This window comes from Sylvia atricapilla, chromosome 12 (assembly GCF_009819655.1).
Source record: "Sylvia atricapilla isolate bSylAtr1 chromosome 12, bSylAtr1.pri, whole genome shotgun sequence".
In the NCBI taxonomy this organism is placed as follows: domain Eukaryota; kingdom Metazoa; phylum Chordata; class Aves; order Passeriformes; family Sylviidae; genus Sylvia; species Sylvia atricapilla.
Genome location: NC_089151.1, coordinates 982,476 through 1,005,810, shown reverse-complemented (window position 1 = coordinate 1,005,810; position 23,335 = coordinate 982,476). Strand labels below are relative to the sequence as shown.

At 65.7% G+C, this 23,335-nt stretch overlaps 5 protein-coding genes across 7 annotated transcripts; 4 read left to right on the top strand and 1 right to left on the bottom strand.

The window, feature by feature from the left end:
• Positions 1-30: 30 nt before the first annotated feature.
• UTP4 (UTP4 small subunit processome component) lies at positions 31-4,786 on the top strand. The gene is given in 17 exon segments (XM_066327396.1): positions 31-271; positions 534-725; positions 810-894; positions 995-1,084; positions 1,180-1,388; positions 1,496-1,636; positions 1,638-1,668; positions 1,749-1,840; positions 2,198-2,294; positions 2,483-2,547; positions 2,647-2,769; positions 2,883-3,042; positions 3,267-3,373; positions 3,594-3,689; positions 3,848-4,033; positions 4,110-4,220; positions 4,556-4,786. Coding segments are annotated over 17 exon segments (2,061 nt in total). The 5' UTR covers positions 31-112; the 3' UTR covers positions 4,673-4,786.
• A 544-nt stretch (positions 4,787-5,330) lies between these two features.
• On the top strand, positions 5,331-12,785 carry SNTB2 (syntrophin beta 2). Its single transcript, XM_066327399.1, has 7 exons — positions 5,331-5,839; positions 9,554-9,764; positions 10,164-10,374; positions 10,827-10,969; positions 11,095-11,291; positions 11,369-11,550; positions 11,709-12,785. Exons 1-7 carry the CDS (start codon positions 5,410-5,412, stop codon positions 11,799-11,801), a joined length of 1,467 nt encoding a protein of 488 aa, XP_066183496.1. The 5' UTR covers positions 5,331-5,409; the 3' UTR covers positions 11,802-12,785.
• Positions 12,786-13,429: 644 nt separating this feature from the next.
• On the top strand, positions 13,430-17,254 carry VPS4A (vacuolar protein sorting 4 homolog A). 2 transcript variants are annotated; one of them, XM_066327392.1, is made up of 11 exons: positions 13,430-13,583; positions 13,903-14,014; positions 14,087-14,234; positions 14,339-14,400; positions 14,656-14,775; positions 14,888-15,044; positions 15,682-15,830; positions 15,934-16,015; positions 16,087-16,306; positions 16,407-16,547; positions 16,841-17,254. In XM_066327392.1, the coding sequence occupies exons 1-11, from the start codon at positions 13,563-13,565 to the stop codon at positions 16,940-16,942; spliced, it is 1,314 nt and encodes a 437-aa protein (XP_066183489.1). In that variant the 5' UTR covers positions 13,430-13,562; the 3' UTR covers positions 16,943-17,254. The 2 variants fall into 2 exon arrangements, with proteins under 2 accessions (XP_066183489.1, XP_066183490.1); XM_066327393.1 differs by lacking the exons at positions 14,087-14,234; positions 14,339-14,400.
• A 489-nt stretch (positions 17,255-17,743) lies between these two features.
• COG8 (component of oligomeric golgi complex 8) lies at positions 17,744-21,836 on the bottom strand. Of its 2 annotated transcripts, none has more exons than XM_066327391.1 (5): positions 21,478-21,835; positions 21,046-21,253; positions 20,088-20,906; positions 19,261-19,429; positions 17,744-18,007 (listed from the first exon to the last, which is right to left on the bottom strand). In XM_066327391.1, the coding sequence occupies exons 1-5, from the start codon at positions 21,789-21,791 to the stop codon at positions 17,850-17,852; spliced, it is 1,668 nt and encodes a 555-aa protein (XP_066183488.1). In that variant the 5' UTR covers positions 21,792-21,835; the 3' UTR covers positions 17,744-17,849. The 2 variants fall into 2 exon arrangements, with proteins under 2 accessions (XP_066183488.1, XP_066183487.1); XM_066327390.1 differs by lacking the exon at positions 17,744-18,007 and adding an exon at positions 18,776-19,115 and having other exon boundaries at positions 21,478-21,836.
• NIP7 (nucleolar pre-rRNA processing protein NIP7) lies at positions 21,832-23,214 on the top strand. The gene is made up of 5 exons (XM_066327395.1): positions 21,832-21,964; positions 22,266-22,352; positions 22,437-22,575; positions 22,652-22,792; positions 22,882-23,214. The coding sequence occupies exons 1-5, from the start codon at positions 21,909-21,911 to the stop codon at positions 22,999-23,001; spliced, it is 543 nt and encodes a 180-aa protein (XP_066183492.1). The 5' UTR covers positions 21,832-21,908; the 3' UTR covers positions 23,002-23,214.
• Positions 23,215-23,335: the final 121 nt, after the last annotated feature.

Genomic DNA, 23,335 nt, shown 5'->3' with positions numbered 1-23,335 from the left:
TTCCGGCGCCGCGCGGGCCCGGGGCAGCTCCGGTTCCGGCGCGCCGCGCGCACGTGGGGCGGAGCGGGGCCGGGAGCGGGAGCGGAGCGGCGCCGGGGCCGGCGGGGAAGCGATGGGCGAGTTCAAGGTGCACCGGGTGCGGTTCTTCGGGCTGGTGCCGGCGGGCGTGCGCTGCCTCGCCTGCCACCCCCGCGGCGCCCGCCTGGCCCTGGCCCGCACCGACGGCGCCGTCGAGGTGTACAACTTCGCCGCCAACTACTTCCAGGAGAAGGTGAGAACACCGGCACGGGACGTACCGGGCTTTATCGAGCTTGTTCCGAGCACGTACCGAGCCGTACTTGGTCTTTCCCATCGGTTCCGAGCCGAGCCGGGCCGTATCGGGCCGGGAGCAGGCTCTGCTTGGCCCTGCGGATCGGTACACAGCCCGTACTGGGCCTGTGTCGAGCCTCAGCGAGGCCGTAGCGGGCGTTTCCTGGCCTCGCCGATCCGTGCCGGGCCGTGCCGGGCCGTGCCGTGACGCCGTCCCCGCGCAGGTGATCCCCGGGCACGAGGCGCGGGCGGTGGAGTCGCTGTGCTGGGCGGCCGGGGACCGGCTGTTCGGGGCCGGCCTCAGCGGGGACATCATCGAGTACGACCTGTCGGGGCTGAGCGCGGCCCGCGGCGTGGATGGCGGCGGGGGACCCATCTGGAGCATGGTGGCCAACAGCAGCGGCACGCAGCTGGCGGTGAGTGCCGCCGGGAGCGGCCCCGGGGCCGGCGGTGGCGGGAGAGGGTCCCGCTGTGCCCCGCGCTGATCCCGACCCCCGCAGACCGGCTGCGAGGATGGCTCTGTCAAGATCTTCCAAGTCGTTCCTGGGGGGATCCAGTTTGAGCGGAACCTGGACAGGCGGAAAGGTGGGTCCTGGCTGCAGCACCATCCCTCTGTCCCTCCGCGTCTCCCGGTGACCAGGGCGCTGTCAGCCCACGGACTCTCACACGGATCTTCCCTCCCCAGGCCGTGTCCTGTGCCTGTCCTGGCACCCCTCGGGCACTCACATCGTGGCTGGCTCCATCGATTTCTTCCGTGTGATCGACGTCACTTCAGGTACCTACTGTCCAGGGAGCAGCCCCATCCCATCCCCGGGGACTGCTGGCACTCACTGGGGGATGCCCTGTCACCCCAACCTTCTCCCACTGCAGGCCAGACGGTGCAGAGGATCATGGTGAACCACCAGGTGGAGAAGGCCAAGCGCGAGTGCGTGGTGTGGGCCATCGCCCTCCTCTCCAATGGCACCGTGGTCAGTGCTGACTCCTTTGGGAGGGTGCAGTTCTGGCACTGGGAGCAGGGCACGCTGGCAGAGTCCCACACCGTCAGCACCTCAGCCGCGCTCTCGCTGGCCGTGTCGGAGGTGGGTGACACCTCCAGGTCCCTCCCTGGCACGCTCGGTGCCACCCAGCAGTGCCCTCCTGTAGTTCCCAATCTGCTCCCACAACCTCGTCCTGTTTTCCGCGGCAGAAGGAGGACAGCATTGTCGTGGGCACCTCGACCGGGGCCACCTACCAGCTGCAGCTGCTGCCAGTGAAGCTGGGCGGGCTGGAGAAACGCTGGGTGCGGACGAAGCCCTTCCAGTTCCACAGCCACGACGTGCGGGCCGTTGGCACACAGCCCCACCGCCCTCATCTCTGGGGGTAGGACTGCCGGCAGCACTGGGGCTGGGCTGGATCTCCCCTCCCAGTACTGGCTCAGCTGACCTGTGCTTGGCTTCCAGGCCTGGACGCCCAGCTGGTGATCCGCCCGCTGATGGAGAAGGTGCAGAAGAAGGGCTACGACGCAGTGCTCCGAAAATTCACCTTCCCCCATGTGAGTGACGCATGGACTGGGGTCTTGGAGCTGGTGGGGCTGGCAGCGCTGGATTTCCCTGCCCCTCCAGGTGCCCTCATTGCCCTGCCAGGGTTCTTTCCCTGTGCCTGGGTCCCTCCTCTGCCCTGTTGTGTCTCCTCTCCTGGTAGTTCCTGCCAGGAGCAGTAGGAGCAGTAGTTGTCAAGCTGGTCTTGCTGGTCCTGCTGGGTCTCCATCTCCAGGCTCCCATCCCACGGGACCTGATTTCCCTGCACTCCCCCGCTGTGGAGTCTCCAGCACCCCTGGGCATTCTGGCTGTTCCCCAGCCCGTTGTGCCAGGCTGTGGGTCCATGACATCCTGCCTGTTTTTCCACACAGCGACGCCTCGTCTCCTGCGCCAGGAAAGCCCGGCTGCTCCTCTTCCAGTTCTCCCAGTACCTGGAGCTCTGGAGACTTGGCTCCACTGAGGAGACTGGTGAGTCACAGGTGCAGCTCTCCACAGTCAGCTCCCTGGTAGAGCCCATGCTCCCAACAGGATTTTGGGATTGACCTGTCCTGAGCCTCAGGGAAGGGTCTGGGCACTCCCCCAGGATCCCCAGCTGCTCAAAGAGCCCCGTGTGGTTTTCCCACTATCACTGATGGTCTGTGTGGCTTCTTCCCCAGGAAAGGACGGCGAGGTCCTTCCCTTGTGCCGGATGCCTGAGCACCTCGTGCAGCTCAAGAGCAAGGTAGGGCTGAAGTGGCTGGGGTGCCCCTGGGGCAGCTGAGGGGTGTATGCTGGGCTTTGGGAGTTCCTCGGGCCCCCCTCAGTCCTGTGGCATTCGCAGGGCCCAGAGCACATCTACTGCAGCTGCGTCTCCCCCTGTGGCACCTGGGTTGGCTACTCCACGGCCTCCCGCTTCCAGCTGTACCGCGTGCACTGCGACGGGGACGGCGTCAGCCTCAGCAAGGTCAGAGGGGCGGGGGGCTGTGGGGTCCTGGGGGCTGGCGTGGCCAGTGTCACTCGTGGGGAGTGTGGGTGACAGTGGGGTGGCTGCCAGGGCTGCGTTCTCCCCACTCCCAGGTCCCCAAAGTGCCCAAGCTGCTGCCTCCAGCCTACCAGCTCCAGTTCTCCGCCGACTCCGAGAGCCTCTTTGTCGCCTCCGCTCGAGGATGTGTCCACGTCTTCCAGCTGCTGGAGCCGGGGGGCTGCAAACACCTGCACACACTGCAGCCACCCTCAGGTGGGAGCTGGGGTGGTGCTGGGGGGTTCCTGGGCTCCACATCCCCCTCCCCTGTGGGTGCAGAGGTGGGGTGCCCCCTTTCCTGCCCTGAGAGGTGTGTGAGTCTCTCCTGGAGGTGTTTGCACGCCCACGGCCTGGCACTGGGCAGTCAGGAGGGATGTGGGGCGGGGTGTCTCTGGGGGTTTGGGCTGCCAGCAGGCCTCTCAACCTGAAGGTCTCTGCAGGCTGCTCCGAGGCCGTTTACCTGCTGGCGCCGAGCGCGGACGGGCACTGGCTGGCAGCTGTCAGTGGCGACTGGGCCATCCACATCTACAACCTGAAATGCTTCAAGGTGGGCCTGGGAGTGACCCCCCAGCCTCAGGGGGTGTGGGATGGGGGGCTTAGCAGGCAGGGCCCCCCGGGAGCCATCACTGCATCTCTGGAGCAGGGGCTGGGGTGGTGCCTGGGAAAGGGGATCAGAGGCTGGGAGGTTCTGGTCAGGGGTGGGTGTGTGGGAGATGTGGCAGTGGTGGCCTCGGTGGGTCCCATCAGTGCACTGTCCCCTCATGCAGCATCACTGCACGGTGCCCACCTACGACTGTGCCGTATCGGCCCTCGCCATCCACCCCAGCACCAACAATCTTGTCATCGCCTACTCGGACCAGCAGGTAGGAGCTCTCCTGCTTGAGCTCTCGTGGCCCTGGCCCCTTCCCTGAGCCTGTCTCCCTGCCTTCAGTGCTTTTGGGCTTGGCTGGAGCTGGTGGCGTGGGGTAGCTGCCAGGAGCAGATGCCCCTGAGTCACCCCGTGTCCCTGCTGTCCTGTCAGCTGGTGGAGTTCAGCATCCCCGAGAAGCAGTACACCAGCTGGAGCCGCGTGGTGCAGAAACGGGGGCTGCACCGCACCTGGCTGGAGCGGGACTCGCCCATCACACACATCACCTTCAACCCCAAGAACCCCTCACACATCCTGCTCCACGACACCTACCTGCTCTGCATCCTCGACAAGTCCCTGGTGAGCCGGTGGGGCTGGGGGTGCCTGGGGTGTGCTCCTGTGGGAGCTCTGACCTGGGCTGTGTCTGCTCCTGCAGCCCCTGCCCGATGACAACACCCTTCTGATGAACCAGAGCGCCCTGAAACAGCTCCCAGAGACGGCCAGGAAGCGGCAGCTCCACGCCTTCAAGATCTGCAAGAAGTTCCAGGTGGGTGATGGTGTCAAGGAGTTGCTCAGGCTCTGGAGAGGGACTTGGAGCAAGGGTATGGACAGGACAAAGGGGGAATGGCTTCCCACTGCTAGAGGCCAGGGTCATAGGGAAGTGGGATGGAATTGTTTGCTGTGAGGGTGGGGAGGCCCTGGCACGGGGTGCCCAGAGAAGCTGTGGCTGCCCCTGCAAATGTCCGAGGCCAGATTGGATGGTGCTCGGAGCAACCTGGGCTAGTGGAAGGTGTTGCTGCCCATGGCATGGGGTAAAACAGGATCCCTTTAAGGTCCTTTCCACCCTAAACCATTTCATGATTCCCATCTCCTGCTTTGCAGCCACTGCTCTTCATGGATCTGCTGGACGAGAACTGCCTGGTTGTGGTGGAACGACCCATCATGGACTTCAAAACACAGCTGCCTCTGCCTGTCCAACAGAAGAAATTTGGCACCTGAGAGCAGAAGCCACTCCAGTCTCGGAAACTGTCTCTGTGCTGCCTTCCTGGGGCACTGTAAGAATTTTCTTAAGGTGCTGTAGGAATAAAACCTCACTGTTCTGTACATGCCCAGGCTCAGGGCTCATCCTTGTGAGTGACTCCTTGTTATCACACCACCATCATGTCATCACGATCTTCATATCCTTCCAGTTCTCCTCCCCGGCGCTGCGGGGACAAGGTGATACCCCAAATTCCATCCCTTTTCCCTCCCAGCGTCTAATCCCAGTGTTGGCTTCTCTCTCCCCAGCGGATGCGTGGGTCTGTGAGTGCTGCCTGGGGCCGGGAAGCTTCATTCCCTGAGGACGGGGGTCTGTGGGTGTTGAGTGGGGCAGGGAAGCGTCATTCCCCTGGATGGAGGGAGAGATATCGGGGATCCTCGGAAAATACGGGAGATTTAAAGCGCAGCTCGTAAAATAAATCGCAGCGCGCCAAATAATCTCGGCGCCAGACATGGCGTGCGGGGGCGGGGCTCCCTAGGCCCCGCCCTCCGGCGCGACCAATCACAGCAGCGGCCGCTTGGCCGCCACCTCTCTGATTGGTGGCCTCCAGGGCGGGGGCGGGGCGGCCCCACCCCGTCCCCCCCGTGCCCCGGAGCCTACCGCAGCGCGCCATGCGGGCGGGGGCGTGGCCGTAAGCCCCGCCCTCTCCCCAGGCCACGCCCCTTCCCCGGTGACCGGCGGCGGCGGCGGCGGCGGCATGGCCGTGTGGACCCGGGCTTGTAAAACGGGGCTGCTGGAGCTGCTCCTGCGGGAACGCTGGGTCCGCGTGTCGGTGGAACTGACCGGGGAAACGCTGAGCTTAACGGCGGAACCGGGAACCGGCGATCCGTCGGTGGTGAACGGCGTGGTGAACGGCAACGCGGAGGCGGCGGCACCCGGTGGCGTGAGGAGGGTGCGGGTGGTGAAAGCGGAGGCGGGAGGGCTCGGGATCAGCATTAAGGGAGGTCGGGAGAATCGGATGCCGGTGCTGATCTCACGGATCTTCCCGGGATTGGCGGCGGAAAGGAGCGGGGCGCTCCGGTTAGGCGACGCCATCCTCGCTGTTAACGGCGTCGATCTCCGCGATGCCACCCACGATCAAGCTGTGCAGGCGCTGAAGAGAGCCGGGAGGGAGGTCATCCTTGAAGGTAACGCCTAAACCCCTTCCTCTCCCTCCAGATCCCCGGTACGGGCCCCTGGTGCTCTCCTGTCCCCCGCCCCGGTGCTCCCCCGCCGTTACCGGCTCCCACCACACCTCCCTGCCGCTGTCACCGGACTCCTGGAGCCCCTTCGGGTCCCTTTAACGGGTGTGGGACGCCACTGTCCCCACCCCGGTCCAGTTTGTGTGTACTCCCAGAGCCCCCAAGCCACGGTGGCCCCCCAGGCACGGGGACAGGGACTGGGCTGTCCCCTCCGGTCGGGCTGTTCCCTCTGTGGCAGGATGGGGACCCCTGACAGCTGGGGACAAGGACAGGACATCTCCACTTATTGTGTCCCTTCAGGACGGACTTGGGTCCCTCAGAGACAGACTTGGGGTCCCCCAGGATAGACTCGGTGTCCCTTGGCTGTGGCGTTGCCCTGAACAGGTTGTCCCCTACCCTTGGTGACAGAATCCCCACGGAGGGCTGTGACCCCGGGTGCTGGTGCAGGGTCTGCCCGTGTCCCTGCGGGCTCAGCCTCCCCGCAGGCTCGGTGTCCCCGTGGGCTCTGTGCCCACAGCACAGCTGACTCGGGACTGGCCCGACCGAGCCACCGGCTCCTGCCCGACCTGTTCCCAGCAGCCTGACAAGCTCGGGCAGGACCTGCCCAGCCCGGCGGCACGGCACGGGGCTTGTGCCATGGGGCACCGTGAGGACACGAGCCCCCTGTGGCGGGGGTCAGGGTGAGCCAGACAGTGCTCTGGTGCCACACACACTGTCCTGGTGTCCTGGCACGTCCATCTGTCCTGTGGACATGGTGCCCATTGGGCACAGAGAACGGGAACCGGTGCTGCTGCTTTGCATGTGCACCTGGCACACTGCTCGGTGGACATGAGGGGACACGGCTGGGCTCCCCGGTGCTGGCACACCTGGCACGAGGTGCGTGGCCACGGCTGGGGCACTGCAGGGGCTGAGGTAGAGCAGAGGCACTGGGCTTGCTGCTTCGGTCAGGGCTGCTGTCGGACACAGCAAGAGTCCCCACGGGACCCTGTGCCTGATTCAGGACATCCTTCCTCGTGCTGCCCGGCCGTTTGATCCTGTCCCACAGGAGCTCCAGCCCGTGGTGTGTTTGTCCCTCGTTTCCGCCACGGGCACAGGGGCTGCAGCAGACACCTCTTCCTTTCCTTTCCTTTCCTTTCCTTTCCTTTCCTTTCCTTTCCTTTCCTTTCCTTTCCCTTTCCTTTCCTTTCCTTTCCTTTCCTTTCCTTTCCTTTCCTTTCCTTTCCTTTCCTTTCCTTTCCTTTTCCTTTCCTTTCCTTTCCTTTCCTTTCCTTTCCTTTCCTTTCCTTTCCTTTCCTTTCCTTTCCTTCCCTTCCCTTCCCTTCCCTTCCCTTCCCTTCCCTTCCCTTCCCTTCCCTTCCCTTCCCTTCCCTTCCCTTCCCTTCCCTTCCCTTCCCTTCCCTTCCCTTCCCTTCCCTTCCCTTCCCTTCCCTTCCCTTCCCTTCCCTTCCCTTCCCTTCCCTTCCCTTCCCTTCCCTTCCCTTCCCTTCCCTTCCCTTCCCTTCCCTTCCCTTCCCTTCCCTTCCCTTCCCTTCCCTTCCCTTCCCTTCCCTTCCCTTCCCTTCCCTTCCCTTCCCTTCCCTTCCCTTCCCTTCCCTTCCCCTCCTCTTCCCTCCCCTTCCCTCCTCTTCCCTCTTCCCTCTTCCCTTTTTTTCCCCATTTCCCTTTCCTCTCACTGTGGCTGGGCACTGCTGCTCTGATGGCTGTGGTGGGACCATCTGGTGATCACTGAGTATCAGCAGGGCCTGGAGAGGAGCTGGTGGGGGACATTTGCCTTGGCATCCAGCCCTATCCCTCCTCACCACCCTGGCAGGTGCCAGGCTCTGTGGCAGTGGTGGAGCCATCAGCCCCACACCAGCATCTCCGTGGGGCTGCTGTCACCCATGCAGGGGGCTGGGTTTGGCCTCAGGGCCCACGCCGAGCACAGCTGCTGCCCTGGGGAAAGGGGCACTGCCCGGGGCACAAGCCTGGGGAAACCTCGTGGGCGCTCCGTGCTGGGTGCTCCGTGCTGGCTGCAGGGCTCGGCCCCGGTGAGGCCGGGGTGCAGGCAGCATTGCCGTGCAGGCCGAGCAGCCGCCTTCCTGCAGCGGGACAGGCGAGGGGTGCAGGGACAGCTGGGTTTCCTCTGTGGTGAGCGCGTGGGTGGGGCGGCAGTGGCTCTGCCGGGGTGATGGTGCCTGTGCTGGGACAGCAGTGGCAGTGCTGGTGCAGCTGTGTGCTGGTCACCGGCTCGCCAGAAGCAGAAGGGGTGGTTCAAAGTGCCTCCATCCATGTGCCTGCTGGCACGAGGTGCTCCACGTCCTGCCTGCGCCATGGATGCATCCCAGTGGAAACTGGGAGCCAGTTCTGCTGTCCCCACCACGGGCAGACACAGTCCTGGGCATCCACCATTCCCAGTCACCACAGGGCACCCACGCTCCCCTGGCACAGCACTCAGTCCCCAATGCTGCTGGCTGCCCAGCTTGGCCCCTCACTCTCCTGACTCCACCGGGGTCAGCGCCTGCATTGCAGGGTCGCAGCACTGTGAGCTGAAGCCCCCATGGGCTGAGCTCCCTCCCAGTGGTGGAGGCAGCTGCCCACATCTGGCAAACATCTGCCGAGCGGCCCCGCAGCGGGAGCTGCTGGCTGTGCTGCTGCCTGTGGCGCTCCCTGCCCTGCCCTGCCCGGCCCGGCCGCGGGATTAGGGGTGCGGGGACAGCGGTAATCCCGGGATCAGCGCGGCGGCAGCTAATATTAACTCGTGTGCTGCCCACAGCAAGGGCAAGCACCTCGTGTCAGCACTATGGCTCAGCAGAACTGGTGGGAAGCTGGGGGGCTAGTGTGGGGCTGCCCACTCCCCGTCCCTGCTATCCCATCCTTACTCCCACTTGGCAGCCCCGCAGTGAAGGATTGGCAGCAGCACAGCCTGGGCCCCAACACCAGTGTTGCTCCCCCTCCAGAGGGCCTGGCTGTGGCATTGTGCCGGCTCCAGGATCCTTTCACCGCTCGTTTCTCAGTGCAGTGCAGCCTGTTTGCCGTTTTGGTTTGGTTTTCCCTCTCGCTGCCCCATCTCTGTCCCCAGCGTGTCCCTCCCTTGGCCGAAGCTGCCGGGGCTTGGCGCGGCCGGCCGAGAGCCGGGCGGGGGCCCAGGGCTGCTGTCAGCGGGGTGGTGCTGGGGTGGGACGGTCCAGAGGGAGCAGGAGCTGGAGCTGGTGCCTCCTTCCTTCCTTCCCGGCCTGGAGAGGCGCGTGGAGCCGGGATGTCTTGGCTGCACACCCTCCTCCTCGCCCTGTGGAGCGGAGGCTGGCTGCCATCGGGGTGTGAGCAGCAGAGCTGGCTCAGCATCGCCAGCAGTGCTGGAAACTTGGCGGGCACGGTCCCGGCTGCTCCGACAGCGGCACGGCAGGATGGGACCAGGATGGGCTGCAGCCTGACCTCCTGCCCAGCACCATTGTCCTGTGGCGCCTTCCCCTTCCTACACCCGCGCCGGCGGCGGGATGAGCTGCCAGCACCGTCCTTCACTTGGGACATCCCTGACCCGGACAGGGTGGGACCCCCCACAAGACCCTCCAAGCCTTGGTGTGTGAGGGTCACCTCACCCTATCAGATAACCCTGGGGCACGGGGCTGTGGAGTGGGGGTGCAGGATCCTCCCCAGGTCTGACTGTGCCCCCACTCCCCCCAGTGAAGTTCATGCGGGAGGTGACCCCCTACATCAAGAAGCCGTCGCTGGTGTCAGACCTGCCGTGGGAGGGGGCGGCCCCGCAGTCCCCCAGCCTGAGTGGCAGTGAGGACTCGGGGTCCCCCCAGCACCAGGGCCCCCGTGACCGCAAGGTGATCCCCCTCAAGATGTGCTTCGCTGCCCGGAACCTCAGCATGCCGGACCTGGAGAACAGGTGAGGGCAGGGGCTGCAGGTGGTGCCAGTCTGGGAGATCCTGCTCCCAAAAGACCCCCAGGACAGGACTGGGTCTGCTCACCAGTGCCAGTGTGAGGGATCCTGCACCCCACGGACACCCTGGGCACAGCTGGGGGCTGCCCCTCACTGAGGCCGTGACCCCCAGCTTTGCCCACTGAGCTGTGGAAGGACACTCCAGAGGGTTTGGCCAGGGGCAGAGCTATGCCGTGTTCCCTCCCAGACCCCTGGCAGCCCCTCTGCCTTAAAACGAGGGCTAAAAGCCCTGGCAGGTGGAAATGCACAGTGGAAGCCCCAAACCAGTGCAGCCAGTTTGCTGTGCTGGGCTCACTCAGCCGGTGCTGATGTCCCACCCCGGGCCCTGGCCCTGTCCCCTCGCAGGCTGATCGAGCTGCACTCGCCGGACAGCCGGAACACGCTGGTGCTGCGGTGCCGGGACACGGCCACAGCCCACGCCTGGTTCAGTGCCCTGCACGCCAACATCACCGCGCTGCTGCCCCAGGTCCTGGCTGAGCTCAATGCCACGCTGGGCTCTGGCAGCCCCACGGCTGGCGGCCAGGAGGTGAAGCACATTGCCTGGCTGGCCGAGCAGGTACGCACTGATGGGATGTGCCAGGGTGCTCCCAGGGACAGCAGTGCCAACGGGATGTGCTAAGGATGTCACTGGGGCTGTGGATGCAGCCAGAGAGCCCAGCTTGGGCACTGGCTCTGCTGCTCTCCCATCCAGCTGTGCCTCGATGATGGCAGCATTTCCCATGCCCTCGGCCCCTTCTCCCGCTGGGATTTTCCAGATGGAACCCATCATGACACCCTCCCTATTCCATGAATTCACTGCCTGAGAGCTGCAGCCAGCTCTGGCAGAGTGGTGAGCTGAGGGCTGCTCCCAGCTTCGTTTCCCAGGGTGGCAGCCCTGTGGATGCTGCCCGGCAATGAGGAACCGCTGGGTCGGGGTCCGTCTGCCCGTGGGCTCAGGGGTTGGGTTCCTGGGCTGTGGCGGGTGCCCGCAGCCCCTGGCACCCCTCACGGTGCCCTGGTGCCCGGCAGGCTCGCCTGGACGGCGGGCGGCAGCAGTGGCGGCCGGTGCTCATGGCAGTGACAGAGAAGGACCTGCTGCTGTACGATGGGATGCCCTGGACCAGGGACGCCTGGGCCTCGCCCTGCCACAGCTACCCGCTGGTGGCCACCAGGTGAGCCGGGGCCGGGCCCCCTCAGGCCGTGGCTCTGCCTCAGAGCAGGGAAGACACACCAAAACGCCGATGGGCTGACACGGTGCCGGGGCTGCCTGACCCCCATTCACCTGCTTTCCCTCCAGGCTGGTGCACTCAGGCTCCGGGCGCCGCTCGCCCGCGCTGGGCTCGGAGCTGACGTTCGCCACGCGGACGGGCTCCCGCCAGGGCGTGGAGATGCACGTTTTCCGCGTGGAGACCCACCGGGACCTGTCGGCGTGGACGCGCGTCCTGGTGCAGGGCTGCCACGCCGCCGCCGAGCTCATCAAGGAGGTGACTGTGGGTGAGTGCCGCGGTGCTGGGACCACTCCGGTTTCCCCCCGTGCTCCCCTCCAGGGCTGACAGCAGCTGTGCCCGCAGGCTGCACGCTGGGCGGGCAGGAGGTGCAGCTCTCCATCCACTACGAGGGCGGGTTCACCATCTCCCGGGACGAGCCAGGCTCCAGCGTCCTGTTCCGCTACCCCTACGAGCGGCTGAAGATGTCTGCGGATGACGGCATCAGGACCCTCTACCTGGATTTCGGGGGCCCTGAGGGGGAGCTGGTGAGCCTCCAAGGGACCCCCTGCTTCCTTCTGCTTTTCCCCATCCCTGCAGCATCCCGGCCGCCCAGACTCACTGGGTTTGGCTGGTTGGAACCCCCAGCCCTGCAATCCCCAGTGGGTCGTGGGGGTGGCTGACAGCATTCTCCATCTCCCCCCAGGCGCTGGACCTGCACTCCTGCCCCAAGCCCATCGTCTTCGTCCTGCACACCTTCCTCTCGGCCAAAGTCACCCGCATGGGGCTGCTGGCGTAGGTGCCCCAGCCCCCTCGCCCTGTCACGAACCAGCTGGGGGTCACAGAGGGCCCCCCAACCTCTCCTGTTCCATCGGTGCCTTGCTGGGGCTGGGATTGCTGCCCTGAGACCCACCGGGAATGTGGCAGCACAGCTGCAGGGGGTGAGCCCCTCCTGCCCCACACCAGCGCTCCCGGCCTCCCCAGTGCCCCGAGGGGTCAGGGTACACACACCAGCTTTAATCCCCCCGGGGCTGAAGCCATCACTGATCTCACCACTGTGCCTTGGAGTGGGGCCAGCTCAGCTCCCCAGCCTGGGGGACTCCTGGTGCCCCCAACTCATGTCTAGGGGAGCCAGTGTCCCCCTGCCTTGGGGCTTCCCCCAAAGAGGTCACACTGTCCCCCCATGGGACGGGGCTGGGGCTGTGGGACCCCCCATTGCTGCATGACAGGGTCTCCACTCTCTGCTCGGGGTGGGGGGACACATTTGTCTTACAGGGCGCACTCAGGGGTTCAAAGGGGGTGCTCTGGCCCAGGGTTCTGGTCCCTTGGCCTCCCCCCATGCCCTGCTGCCCCCCATTAGTGACCCCCAAATCTCCCAAAGGCTGAACAAACGCCGTGTCCCTGCCCTGGGCTGGGGTTCAGGCTGCAGGGGCCCCTCCCGGGGCTGCCCCTCCCCAGCCACTGCCGCCTGTACCCCTCCGCCGGGAGATCCCCCGGGGCAGGACATGTAGATCGATGCACTTTTCGCTTTTTGTACTTTCCCTCCCTTTGGGGGCAGCTCTCACACCCTGCAGGGCTGCGGGGCCCAGGAAGGGCCACAGGGTCCTCCAGGGCTCCCCGCTCCTGCCGGGACCCCAGTACCCCCCAGCCAAACTCCTGCATGGTTCTCTGCTTTTGGGGGGCTGTGGGGTCGTGTGGGGTGCTGGCTCGGGCTGCTGCCCCCCTCCTTCTATTTTTGTATTCTTTGTAAATCGCTATTTATATCAGATTGCCTTTTCCAGGGGCTCCGGGTCTCACTGAGTCTGGTGTGGAGATGGTGGGAGGAATGAGGGTTTCTGGAAGTGGGGGGATCTCTGGGGAAGCTGGGGAGGCTGGGGGAGTCTCTGGGAATGACGGAGGGACTAAGGGGGTCTCTGGAAGGAGTGGAGAGGTCTCTGGGGAAGCTGGGGTGGGGTCTCTGGGGATTTCTCAGGGGACTGGGGCGACTTTTACAGGGGGTTCAGTCCAGGTGTGGGACAGGTGGGTACAGCAGTGAGCACTGTACCCGCAGGTGTTTGGGGGGGGGTGTGTGTGTGTGCACAGGTAAATACCGTACACACAAGAGTGCGTACCCGGGCATACGGACACAAGAACAGACACACACGTAAACACTCATGAACACACACACGAATATGCACACGTAAACACGTAAAAAATACACAAACACACGCGTGGTCACGTGTTTTTGGGATGTTCGCGGGTACTTGGGCCCGCGGGGGCGGGGCTTCAATGGGCGGGGCTATGTAAGCCCACGCCCCCGTAACGTCACACAGGTGAATGGGCGTGTCCACGCGGGACCACGCCTCTATCATACATAAATAGCTAACAGGCGTGGTTATACAGACCACGCCCGTTTGTGGGCGGGGCTCCCACGCGCACCGGGCGGGGTTGCGGCCCCGCCCCTCGGCGCAGTTCCGGAGGCGCCGCCAGGGGGCGCGGTGCCCCGCGCAGCCGCAGTCGCCACCGCCGCCGCCGCCGCCGCCGTCCCGGGGCCGCCGGAGCGGCCGCACCGGGCGATGCGATGACAACGTCCACCCTGCAGGTACCGACCGCGGCCACCGGGACCGGACCGAGGCTCCGGCAGCGCCGACACCGCGCCCCGTTCCCGCGGGGCCTCCGCACAGCCCAGCGCACAGGCCTCACCGGGGCCCGGCGCCTTGCCGGCCGGGGAAAGGCCTCACCCGGCCCCGGGGCAAAGCCCCGCTGAGGTCGCCGAGCCCTGCCGAGCCCCGGTGCCGGCGCGGTGGGGAGGGAGGCGGCCGCGGCGGAAGATCCCCGGTGCGAGCGGGCCCGGCCTGGCCCCCGGCCGTGGGGAGAGGCTCCGCCGGTGCCCGGTGCTCACGGCGCTCCCCCCCTCGCAGAAAGCCATCGACCTGGTCACCAAAGCCACTGAGGAGGACAAGGCCAAGAACTACGAGGAGGCACTGCGGCTGTACCAGCACGCCGTGGAGTACTTCCTGCACGCCATCAAATGTGAGTCCCGCCGGGGGCCTGGGGCGCTCCGGGGCTCGGGGGGCTCCGGGTGACGCCTGGGGGTCTCTGCAGATGAGGCTCACAGCGACAAGGCCAAGGAGAGCATCCGAGCCAAGTGCGTGCAGTACCTGGACCGGGCGGAGAAGCTGAAGGAGTACCTGCGGAGCAAGGACAGGCACAGCAAGAGGCCTGTCAGAGAAGCACAGAATGACAACAAGGGGTGCGTGGGGGACGTGGGATCCCCTGTCTGGCTGTGGGGCTGGCAGTACCCCCCTTGCCACCCCAGTGCCAGTCCCTCTCCTGAACCCTATCCCCTGTCCCCAGGAGTGACAGTGACAGTGAGGGCGAGAACCCTGAGAAGAAGAAGTTGCAGGAGCAGCTGATGGGTGAGAGAGGAACCTGTGGTGGGTTCGACCCTCTGGGGTTGAGGAGGGATTCACTGCCAGCCCTGTTGAGGTATGGCTGTGGGGAGGGGGACAGGCTGTGGGACTGGGGCCCAGGGTCCATTCCTGTAGCCTGCTCACCCCAAATGGCTTCTGTGCTGAGGGCAGGTGGGACTGTGGGTGTGGGGAGGGACTCTGGCTCTCAGTGCTCTCCGTGCCCATCTCTGCAGAGATGTGAGCAGAGTCACTCCCTCCCAGGTGCCATCATGATAGAGAAGCCCAATGTGCGGTGGAGCGACGTGGCCGGGCTGGAGGGAGCCAAGGAAGCCCTGAAGGAGGCCGTGATCCTGCCCATCAAGTTCCCACACCTGTTCACAGGTGAGGCCATGGTAGTGGGAGGAGGCTGTGCAGGAGGTGGCCCCTCTGTGGGTGACCCCAGCACAGATCTGGGCGCAGGGATGGGGAGGCCTGACCCCGGTCTCTGCTGCAGGGAAGCGCACGCCCTGGCGTGGGATCCTGCTCTTTGGGCCGCCTGGCACCGGCAAGTCCTACCTGGCCAAGGCCGTGGCCACCGAGGCCAACAACTCCACCTTCTTCTCTGTGTCATCCTCTGACCTGATGTCGAAGTGGCTGGGGGAGAGTGAGAAGTAAGTTGGCAGCAGGGATGTGGCCACAGCCTGGCTCCTGGTGCTCCAGCCGTCCAGGCTGAGGCAGGGACCATCAGCATCAGGAACCCCAGTAACAGGGCTGTTAAAGAATTGGGAGCTGGTGCCTTCAGAGAGTCTGAACAAAGCAATCTCTGAGCCTCTTCCCTCACAGCCTGTACTGTCCCATTTTCAGAGATCTCTCAGTCCAACAGCAGCTTTAAGCTGGGGTCTTCTAACACTTAACTGGATTCTGTCTCCTTGTCTTAATTAACTGCTATCATGCTCCAGCTTGGGGCAGCTTTGGGACTCTCCAGAGTTGCAGCTCTTACCTGAAGATTTCCCATCTGTCTATGCTCAGAATTCATTTACAGCTCACAGTGAGCTTCAAGGAGGGCTTATCCCTACCAAGCTGTGAGCAAGTCCTAATTAAACTTAACTCTACGTTATTAATTTCTAGTAACCTATAATTAGACTTACTTTAATCCCTAACAGGGTCCTAGGGGAGAGCACAGCCCCTTGAGATTCTCACAGTCCCTGGTGTGGCATTTCCCTTGCTGCCAGTGTGGGGTTCCCAGAACACATGGGGGTGCTGAGGAGGGTCTCTGAGCGGGGACCCCATCCCCTGCTTTGTTCTCAGGCTGGTGAAGAACCTGTTTGAGCTGGCGAGGCAGCACAAGCCCTCCATCATCTTCATCGATGAGGTGGACTCACTGTGTGGCTCCCGCAATGAGAATGAGAGCGAGGCAGCCCGGCGCATCAAGACCGAGTTCCTGGTGCAGATGCAAGGTGGGAGGGGGCTGTCCCAGGGATGGGTGGGAGCAGGACGAGGCGGGCAGAACCTGGGGATTCAGAGACTCCCTGGAGATTGTTCTGAGCCATTTGCCTGCAGGCGTGGGGAACAGCAGCGACGGGATCCTGGTGCTGGGTGCCACCAACATCCCCTGGGTGCTGGACTCGGCCATCAGGAGAAGGTGAGCCCCACGCGCCCTGTGCCAGCCCCGCAGCAGGGCTGCCATTGGGGCTCACCCCTCACGCCCCATAGGTTCGAGAAGAGGATCTACATCCCGCTGCCCGAGGAGATGGCGCGGGCGCAGATGTTCCGGCTGCACCTGGGGAACACCCCGCACTCGCTGACGGACGCCGACATCCAGGAGCTCGCCCGCAAGACCGAGGGCTACTCGGGGGCCGACATCAGCATCATCGTGCGGGACGCCCTGATGCAGCCCGTGCGCAAGGTGCAGTCGGCCACACACTTCAAGAAGGTGAGTGGGAGCTGCCAGGGCCCAGCGTGGTCCTGGGTGGGCACTGCAGGTGCTGCCCCCCACCCCGAGCTCTGTGCCACGTGCCACTGGCTCTGTGCAGGTCCGTGGCCCCTCCCGCACCACCCCCGGTGCCATCGTGGATGATCTCCTGACGCCGTGCTCACCCGGTGACCTTGGGGCCAATGAGATGACCTGGATGGAAGTGCCCAGTGACAAGCTGATGGAGCCCATCGTCTGCAAGGTAAGTGTCCCCTCCACAGCTTTGGCCTGGTCACCTCCTTGTTCACCCTCTAGGCCAAGGGCCAGGCAGGGCTGTGACTCCTGGGGGTGGACACAAACCCCCAGACTACCCCCATGGAGTCCTGAGCCTCCTAAAGGATGGCTGGGTGACAGGAAAGGGCCTTGGGTCTGCCAGGCAGCTCCCACCTGTGGTCAGTGCTGCTGCCATGGGGCAAAGGTGCCCCACTGCCATGGGGGTCCCTATCCCATGCCCTTGCCTGCTCTGAGCCACGCGCCCACCCACGTGTATTGCAGGCAGACATGCTGCGCTCGCTGGCCACCACCCGCCCCACCGTCAATGTGGAGGATCTCCTCAAAGTGAAGAAATTCACGGAGGACTTTGGACAGGAAGGTTGAGGGCGGGGCACGGGGGGTGTGGGGCTGGGGCAGCTGCAGGCCCTGCCGTGCCCCCTGTCCCGGGCCGTGCCAAACCGACCGATGCTCGCTCCCTCCTGCCCCATAGCACTGCAGCGCCCTGCAGGCGCGGGGACACGGCCCGGGGGGCTCACACTACGGGGGGTGGGTCTGAGCATGGCCTGGGCGGCCGGGTCCCCTCCCCGGAGGCACCCCACTCTTCTTCCTGCTCTTTTTTTTTTTTTATTTTTTAACTTAATGCTGCTTTGGGTTCTGTCTTGTTTATATGAAAATAAAAACAATCTGAGAGCTTCAGCCAGTGCCCAGCCACTCCCCAAGGCTCTGCCCGCACCAGGGGGCTCAATCCAGGCCCCCCAAAATGTAGTGACCCAGGGCCAAGGCCTCTGCCTGTCCCAGGGGGGTGGTGGGGTTCCTCACACTCCAGCTATCTGAGACAGGGATGTGTGCCTACAGCAGGGGTACTTGGATGGAGCAGCCAGCAGCTGATGACACCCACCAGCCCACACCCCATATGCTCTTGTGTAGTCCCTGGGCTCCCTTCAGCCTCATTGCCCCCAGCCCCATCCCGGTGCCCCCCGTGCTGTGCCCAGACGCCCACCCTGTCACCATGAGCCCCAAACAAGCCCCAGAGAGCAGGATCCTCCTTTTGCTCCTCCCCTGCAGAGCCTTGGCAGCAGGCTGTTCCTAGACCCACAGGGGAATTCCTGGTGCCCAGGGGAGTGTGGGCCGGACCCCGGGTGCCTCCCTGAGCACACCCATGGGCAAGAAGAGCTGGAGCCACGCTGAGGCCACAGCTGTGTATTGGCTGCAATAAAGCTGAGTGGGAGCCCCCAGAGCTGCGCTGGTTTGTTCACCAGGGTCAGCGCAGCCACGTGTGGGCGCGGTGGGCTCAGTCCAGCAGCTCCATCCAGCCCACGTTGGTGAAGGTGCGGGAGTCCATGCGGTCGATGTAGAGGATCCCATCCAGGTGGTCCATCTCGTGCTGGATGATCCGGGCGGCCCAGCCCGACGCCTCCCAGCTCACCGGCACCCCGAGCTCGTCCACACCTGCAGCCAGGGTAGCAGTGACAAGGGGAAAAAAGGGGACCCGTGTGAGGGTGGGGGAACCTGTGCGTGATGAGGTTTGTGAGAGAATCAGCGGATCCATGAGCGAGTGATGGGATCCATGAGAGCATGGGGAACCCGTCAGAGAATTAAGGTACCCGTGTGAGAATGCGGATGGACAGGAGAGACTGCGAGACCCGGGTAAGAGAAGGGGCCCGTGTGAGGAAGGGGCAGGCGCGGGGTCCCACCCGGGACAGGGCGGGTCGGTCCGTACCGGAGACATGCACGGCCCAGTGCCGCGGGACGTAGGCGGAGAAGCCGTGGATGCTGGCGCAGCCCTCGGGGGCGGTGACGAGGCGGGTGTCCAGGACGCGGAGCGGGAAGGGCTCGATGCGGTGCGCTCGGCGCAGCGCCGGCGGGTACTGTGCGCAGCGGGCGGGCGGCAGCTCCACGGCGAAGACCCTCAGCGGCACCCCGAGCTGCGGAGCGCTCAGCCCCAGGCACGGCCGGCCCCGCAGCCCGGCCGCCAGCGCCGCCGCCAGCCGCCGCAGCTCGGGGCCGCCCAGCCGCTCCGGGGACACGGCGGCGGCGGCGCCGCGCAGCACCGGGGCTCCCACCTGCACCGGATCGGCGAAGGGCGGCACGGGCGGGCCCAGCACCCGGCGCCGCAGCGCCCGCCAGTAGGAGCGCTCCCGCCGGTCCCAGCCCGCGGTGTGCCCGCAGCCGCGGGCCGGGAGCAGCGCGGATCCCGGCAGGGCCCGTCCCGCCGCCCGCCCCAGCGCCGCCGCCGCCGCCGCCATGGCGCACCGCGTGCGCGCGCACCCGCGCCGCCACCGCGCCCCCTGGCGGCCCCGGGGCTCCTGCGGCGACACCGCCGGTCCCCGCTACCCGGTGGCCACCGCGTCACCCGGCAGCGCGGCGTCCCCGGAGGGGCTCTCCGGGGGCTCGGTGGGCACGGCAGCGCGCTCCCCGTCCGGGTCCGCGGCGGTCTCCGGGGACGGCTCCTCCTCGCCCGGTGCCGGCGGAAGGAGGAAAGCCAGCGGCTCCCTGAGCGCGGCCACGTCGATGCGACCCAGGCGGCCAAAACGCTGCAGCTGCATGGGGGGGACACCTTTGGGGATGGGGAGAGGGGTCAGGGGGTCTGCAGGCAACGAGACCCCACGGAGGGGGTAAGAGCAGGACAGGGCCCACTCAATGGCAGGGGGAAGCCACAGGTGTCCTCCCCCTGCCACAGAAACCAAACCCTGAGATCTCACCCAGTGCCTGTGCAATCTGTGCTGGAGGGAAAAGCACCTGCAGGCAGCGGTTCAGGTAGGGCAGCAGATCCTCCAGGAAGGCTGTGCAAAACTGGGTAAAGAGCTCCTGCTCCCGCCCGCTGAAAGCTGCCTCCTCAGCGCGGTGGAAGGCCAGGATGGTTTTGGTCACCTGGGGAGACAGAGACACAGACGAGTCACCTGATGACAGCCACATGCCCAGATGGGTAAGGAGGTCAATGGCACTTGGCTTGTACCAGCAACAGTGTGACCACAGACCCAGGGCAGTGCCCATCTTCCTGTGCTGGGCATTGGTGACACACCTGGGGTCAGTTCTGGGACACTCTGAGATAGACACTGTGGGGCTGGAGTGTGTCTAGGGAAGGGAATGGAGCTGAAGGAGGAGCTGAAGCACAAGGAGCAGCTGGGAGAACTTAGCCTGGAGAAAATGAGGCTCAGGGGGACCTTCTCGCTCTCCACTACTCCCTGACAGGAGGGACAGCCAGGATGGGGCCTGGCCCTGCTCCCAAAGAACAAGGGACAGGACAAAAAGAAACATCCTCCCGTTGTGCCAAGGGAAGTGTAAGTCAGATATTAGAAAAATTTCTTCATGGAAAGAGCTGTCCAGCCCTGGCACAGGGCAGTGGTGGAATCTCCATCCCTGGAGAGATTTAACAGCTGTGTGGATGTGGCACTTGAGGACATGGGTTAGGGGTGGCCTTGACAGTGCTGGGGGAGTGGCTGGATTGGATGATCTCAGAGGCATTACCAGCTCACTCAGAAGAAACCTGCCTCCCAGGACGAGTCCCAGGTGGCTCCCCCAGACTCACCTCACCAAGGGCACTGTCCAGGCAGGCAGTGACATCCTGCGCCAGGGCGATGGGGCAGCAGAGCCGCAGGTCATTGAAGGCAACGAGGAGCCCATTGAGGAAGCAGGCAAGGGGCGGGAAGTCCAGCAGCACCATGGGGGGCTGCAGCGTCCCAGGCTGGGCCGTGGGCACCGGCACTCCTGCACCACCCCCCAGCACGGCCGGCGCCGAGATCAGCGTGTAGGAATTCATCTCCTCCCGGAACTTCTCCACCGCCTCCTCTACCGCCTTCCCGAAGGCATCGGCAGCCACGCGCTGGAAGAGGGGCGCCAGCTGCCCACGGAAATCCACGCCCACCCTGCTGAAGGACAGCCCGAAGTACATGCACTGCCCCAGCAGCGAGTCCAGGCGGCCGCCCACCCCGCGCTCCAGGTCGCGCTGCAGCGTCCGCAGGAACTCGGAGACCTTCTGCAGCACCCAGCCGTGGAAGATGGCCCCTTCGCCCGGCGCCGCGCCCTCGGCCGGCACCAGCGGCTCCTCGTCCGAGAAGATGGCGCGGTACTGGGTGATGATGTCGAACAGGTGCACCCGGCAGGCCTCGATGGTCTTGGTGATGTGCACGTAGGGGTCGTGGTCGGGGATGGAGGCCTGGGTGGAGCGCAGCCAGGCGTCCCGCGCCTGCAGGAACTTGACGCGCAGCTCGGCCTCGGTGAGCACGTCCATGCGGCGCAGGAAGCCGATGACGCGCAGGCAGGCGGGCAGGGGGATGTTGGTGCGCAGCTGCTGGATCAGCTGGTTCAGCATCAGCTGGGCCGACTGGCGCACCTCCTCCACGATGCCCTGCGGAGGAGAGAGCCTCGAGTCGGTGCGGGGTTCACCTGGGTCAGGGGGTTGGCTCAGCACAGGGTTCTCCTGGATCGCAGGGTGGGAGAACAAGGGGTTCACCTCAGTAACGGGGCAAAGACAGCGCAGGGCTTACCTGGATAACGGGGATGTTGCTGTGCTTCCTCTCCAGCCTGCGCACGTAGGCCGTGAGCTCCAGCGCCTCCTCGTAGTAGCCATTGCGGACGCAGGTGTCCATGAGCTGCGGGATCTCCAGGATCTCCAGGATCTCCGTGTGCCGGTTCAGGGTCAGGCTGTTCATGCGCCGGCTGCAGGCGATGGCCTCGGCATCGCGCATGAAGGTCCTGCGGGGCCGGGATGGCATCAGCGGGAGAGTCCTCCCTGCAGCGGGGGGATCCGGGGACCCTCCCACCCACACCGGCCACTCCCAGTGCTGCCTCCTGCCCAGTCCCAGCCGGCCCGATTCTTAACGGGCTCGGCACTGGGACTTCTCCCTCCTCACTCCATCCCTGGCCTTTCCTGCCCCGTTTCCACCCGCCGCTCCCAGCGCCCGGTGTCCGTCCCGCACCGGCAGGCGTCCTGCAGCGCGGGCAGCCGCTCCAGCAGGCTGCCGAGGCGGCTCTCGATGCCGCCGAAGCCGCGGCCGGCGCGGCCGGTGCACTCGGCGGAGCGGATGAAGGCTCGGTAGTGCTCGAAGGCGAGGCGGCGCGTCTCGGCCCCGACCCGCGCCCGCTCCGCCGCCAAACGCGCCGGCTCCCGGCCCAGCTCCGCCAGCCCCAGCGCCGCCAGCTCCGACACATAAGCGGCGAGCTCGGGGCCGCCGGGCGCCGCCGGGCCGCGCAGCCAGGCCAGCAGCCGCGCCTCCTCCGCTGCCGCCGCCATCGCCGGGGCCGCCGCGTCACCTCCGGGCCCGCCGGTTCCGGGTACGTCACTTCCGCTACCGCCGGTTCCGGTCTGCTCACTTCCGGTCCCGGCGGCCCCGCGTGTGCGGCGCGGGAGATGCGGCCGCTCACGGAGGCGGAGACGCGGGCGGTGTTCGAGAAGCTCAGCAAATAGTGAGGGGCCGGTACCGGGGAGGTCGGGAGGGCTGGGCCGGCCAGATGCCGGGGATCGGGCACGGGGACAGGACGGGGACCGGGAGGGATGGGCACCGGGGATCGGGCATGGAGAAGGGATGGGCACCGGGAGGGCTGGGCCGGCTGGATTCCGGAGAATTGGGAGACCAAGGGGGACCGAGGGAGTGCTGGACACCGGGGATCGGGCGGGAGGCGGCACAGAGAGGTACCGGGACGGCCGGGCCCCGGAGGTACCGGGGCAGGAGGGGCCGCGGCGGGCTCACGGGGTCTGTCCCTGCAGCATCGGCGAGAACATCCAGCTGCTGGTGGACCGGCCCGATGGCACCTACTGCTTCCGCCTGCACCGGGACCGCGTGTACTACCTGAGGTGAGGGCCCGGGCGGGGCGGGGAGCGGGCCGGCCCCGCGGCGTGTGGGCCCGGCCGCCGCCCAGCACTGCCCTGCTCCCGCAGTGAGAAGCTGCTGAAGCTGGCGGCCAGCGTCCCCCGGGACAGCCTGGTGGCCCCGGGCACCTGCTTCGGGAAGTTCACCAAGACCCAGAAGTTCCGGCTCAGCGTCACGGCCCTGGATTTCCTGGCTCCCTATGCCAAGGTGGGTCACGGCCCCGGGCCGGCCCCGGCCCCGTGCTGGCCCCACGGCCCCTCACAGCTCTGCCCCTCTCTTGCAGTACAAGGTGTGGGTGAAGCCGGGCTCGGAGCAGTCCTTCCTCTACGGTAACCACGTGCTGAAGTCGGGGCTGGGCCGCATCACGGAGAACACGGCGCAGTACCAGGGGGTCGTGGTGTATTCCATGGCCGATGTCCCGCTGGTGAGCACCGGGCCCCTGCCGGGGCTGTGGGGGGATGTGAGATGGTGAGGATACAAGGGCCACCTCCCTCACCTCCCCTTCATCCCCAGGGCTTCGGGGTGGCTGCCAAGTCCACGCAGGACTGCCGGAAGGTGGACCCCTTGGCCATCGTGGTGTTCCACCAAGCTGACGTCGGGGAGTATGTGCGGAACGAGGACACGCTGACATGAGGGACCCTCGGGGACCCCAAGGGACCCTCATGCTCTGTGAGTGTTCTGGGCTAGAACGGACTTCGTCCTGCGCCGTGGGTGCAGGAAGCCCACCCAGAGTGGGATGGAGGTGTGGGAGCTGCCAGCACAGAGCCCTCAGGGGGCTGCTGCCAGCACGGGAGGACGGGCCCTGGCCCCAGCCCTGTCACATAAAGCCTGTTCCTTTTTTCAGTGCCTGTTGTCTGGTGTGGAGGCCCAGGGGGAATGGGACTCAGTGGGGTGTGTCTGGGGGGACTGATGGGGTTTAGGGGAGTCTGAGGATGAGCTTCAGGAAGGAAGAGGGAGGGAGGAGCCT

Bases quoted from the DNA above. Each gene is read 5' to 3' on its own strand.
- SNTB2 (XM_066327399.1), top strand. From the start codon at position 5,410: ATGGCCGTGTGGACCCGGGCTTGTAAAACGGGGCTGCTGGAGCTGCTC. The intron at 10,375-10,826 runs GTACGCACTGAT...GGTGCCCGGCAG, and splicing joins TTGCCTGGCTGGCCGAGCAG to GCTCGCCTGGACGGCGGGCG. The intron at 11,551-11,708 runs GTGAGCCTCCAA...ATCTCCCCCCAG, and splicing joins GGGGCCCTGAGGGGGAGCTG to GCGCTGGACCTGCACTCCTG.
- VPS4A (XM_066327392.1), top strand. From the start codon at position 13,563: ATGACAACGTCCACCCTGCAG. The intron at 13,584-13,902 runs GTACCGACCGCG...CCCCCCTCGCAG, and splicing joins TGACAACGTCCACCCTGCAG to AAAGCCATCGACCTGGTCAC. The intron at 16,307-16,406 runs GTGAGTGGGAGC...GGCTCTGTGCAG, and splicing joins CGGCCACACACTTCAAGAAG to GTCCGTGGCCCCTCCCGCAC.
- COG8 (XM_066327390.1), bottom strand. From the start codon at position 21,791: ATGGCGGCGGCAGCGGAGGAGGCGCGGCTGCTGGCCTGGCTGCGCGGC. The intron at 20,907-21,045 runs GTAAGCCCTGCG...TCTCCTCCGCAG, and splicing joins GCAACATCCCCGTTATCCAG to GGCATCGTGGAGGAGGTGCG. The intron at 19,116-19,260 runs GTGAGATCTCAG...CCATCCCCAAAG, and splicing joins ACAGATTGCACAGGCACTGG to GTGTCCCCCCCATGCAGCTG.
- NIP7 (XM_066327395.1), top strand. From the start codon at position 21,909: ATGCGGCCGCTCACGGAGGCGGAGACGCGGGCGGTGTTCGAGAAGCTC. The intron at 22,576-22,651 runs GTGGGTCACGGC...CCTCTCTTGCAG, and splicing joins TCCTGGCTCCCTATGCCAAG to TACAAGGTGTGGGTGAAGCC. The intron at 22,793-22,881 runs GTGAGCACCGGG...CTTCATCCCCAG, and splicing joins CCATGGCCGATGTCCCGCTG to GGCTTCGGGGTGGCTGCCAA.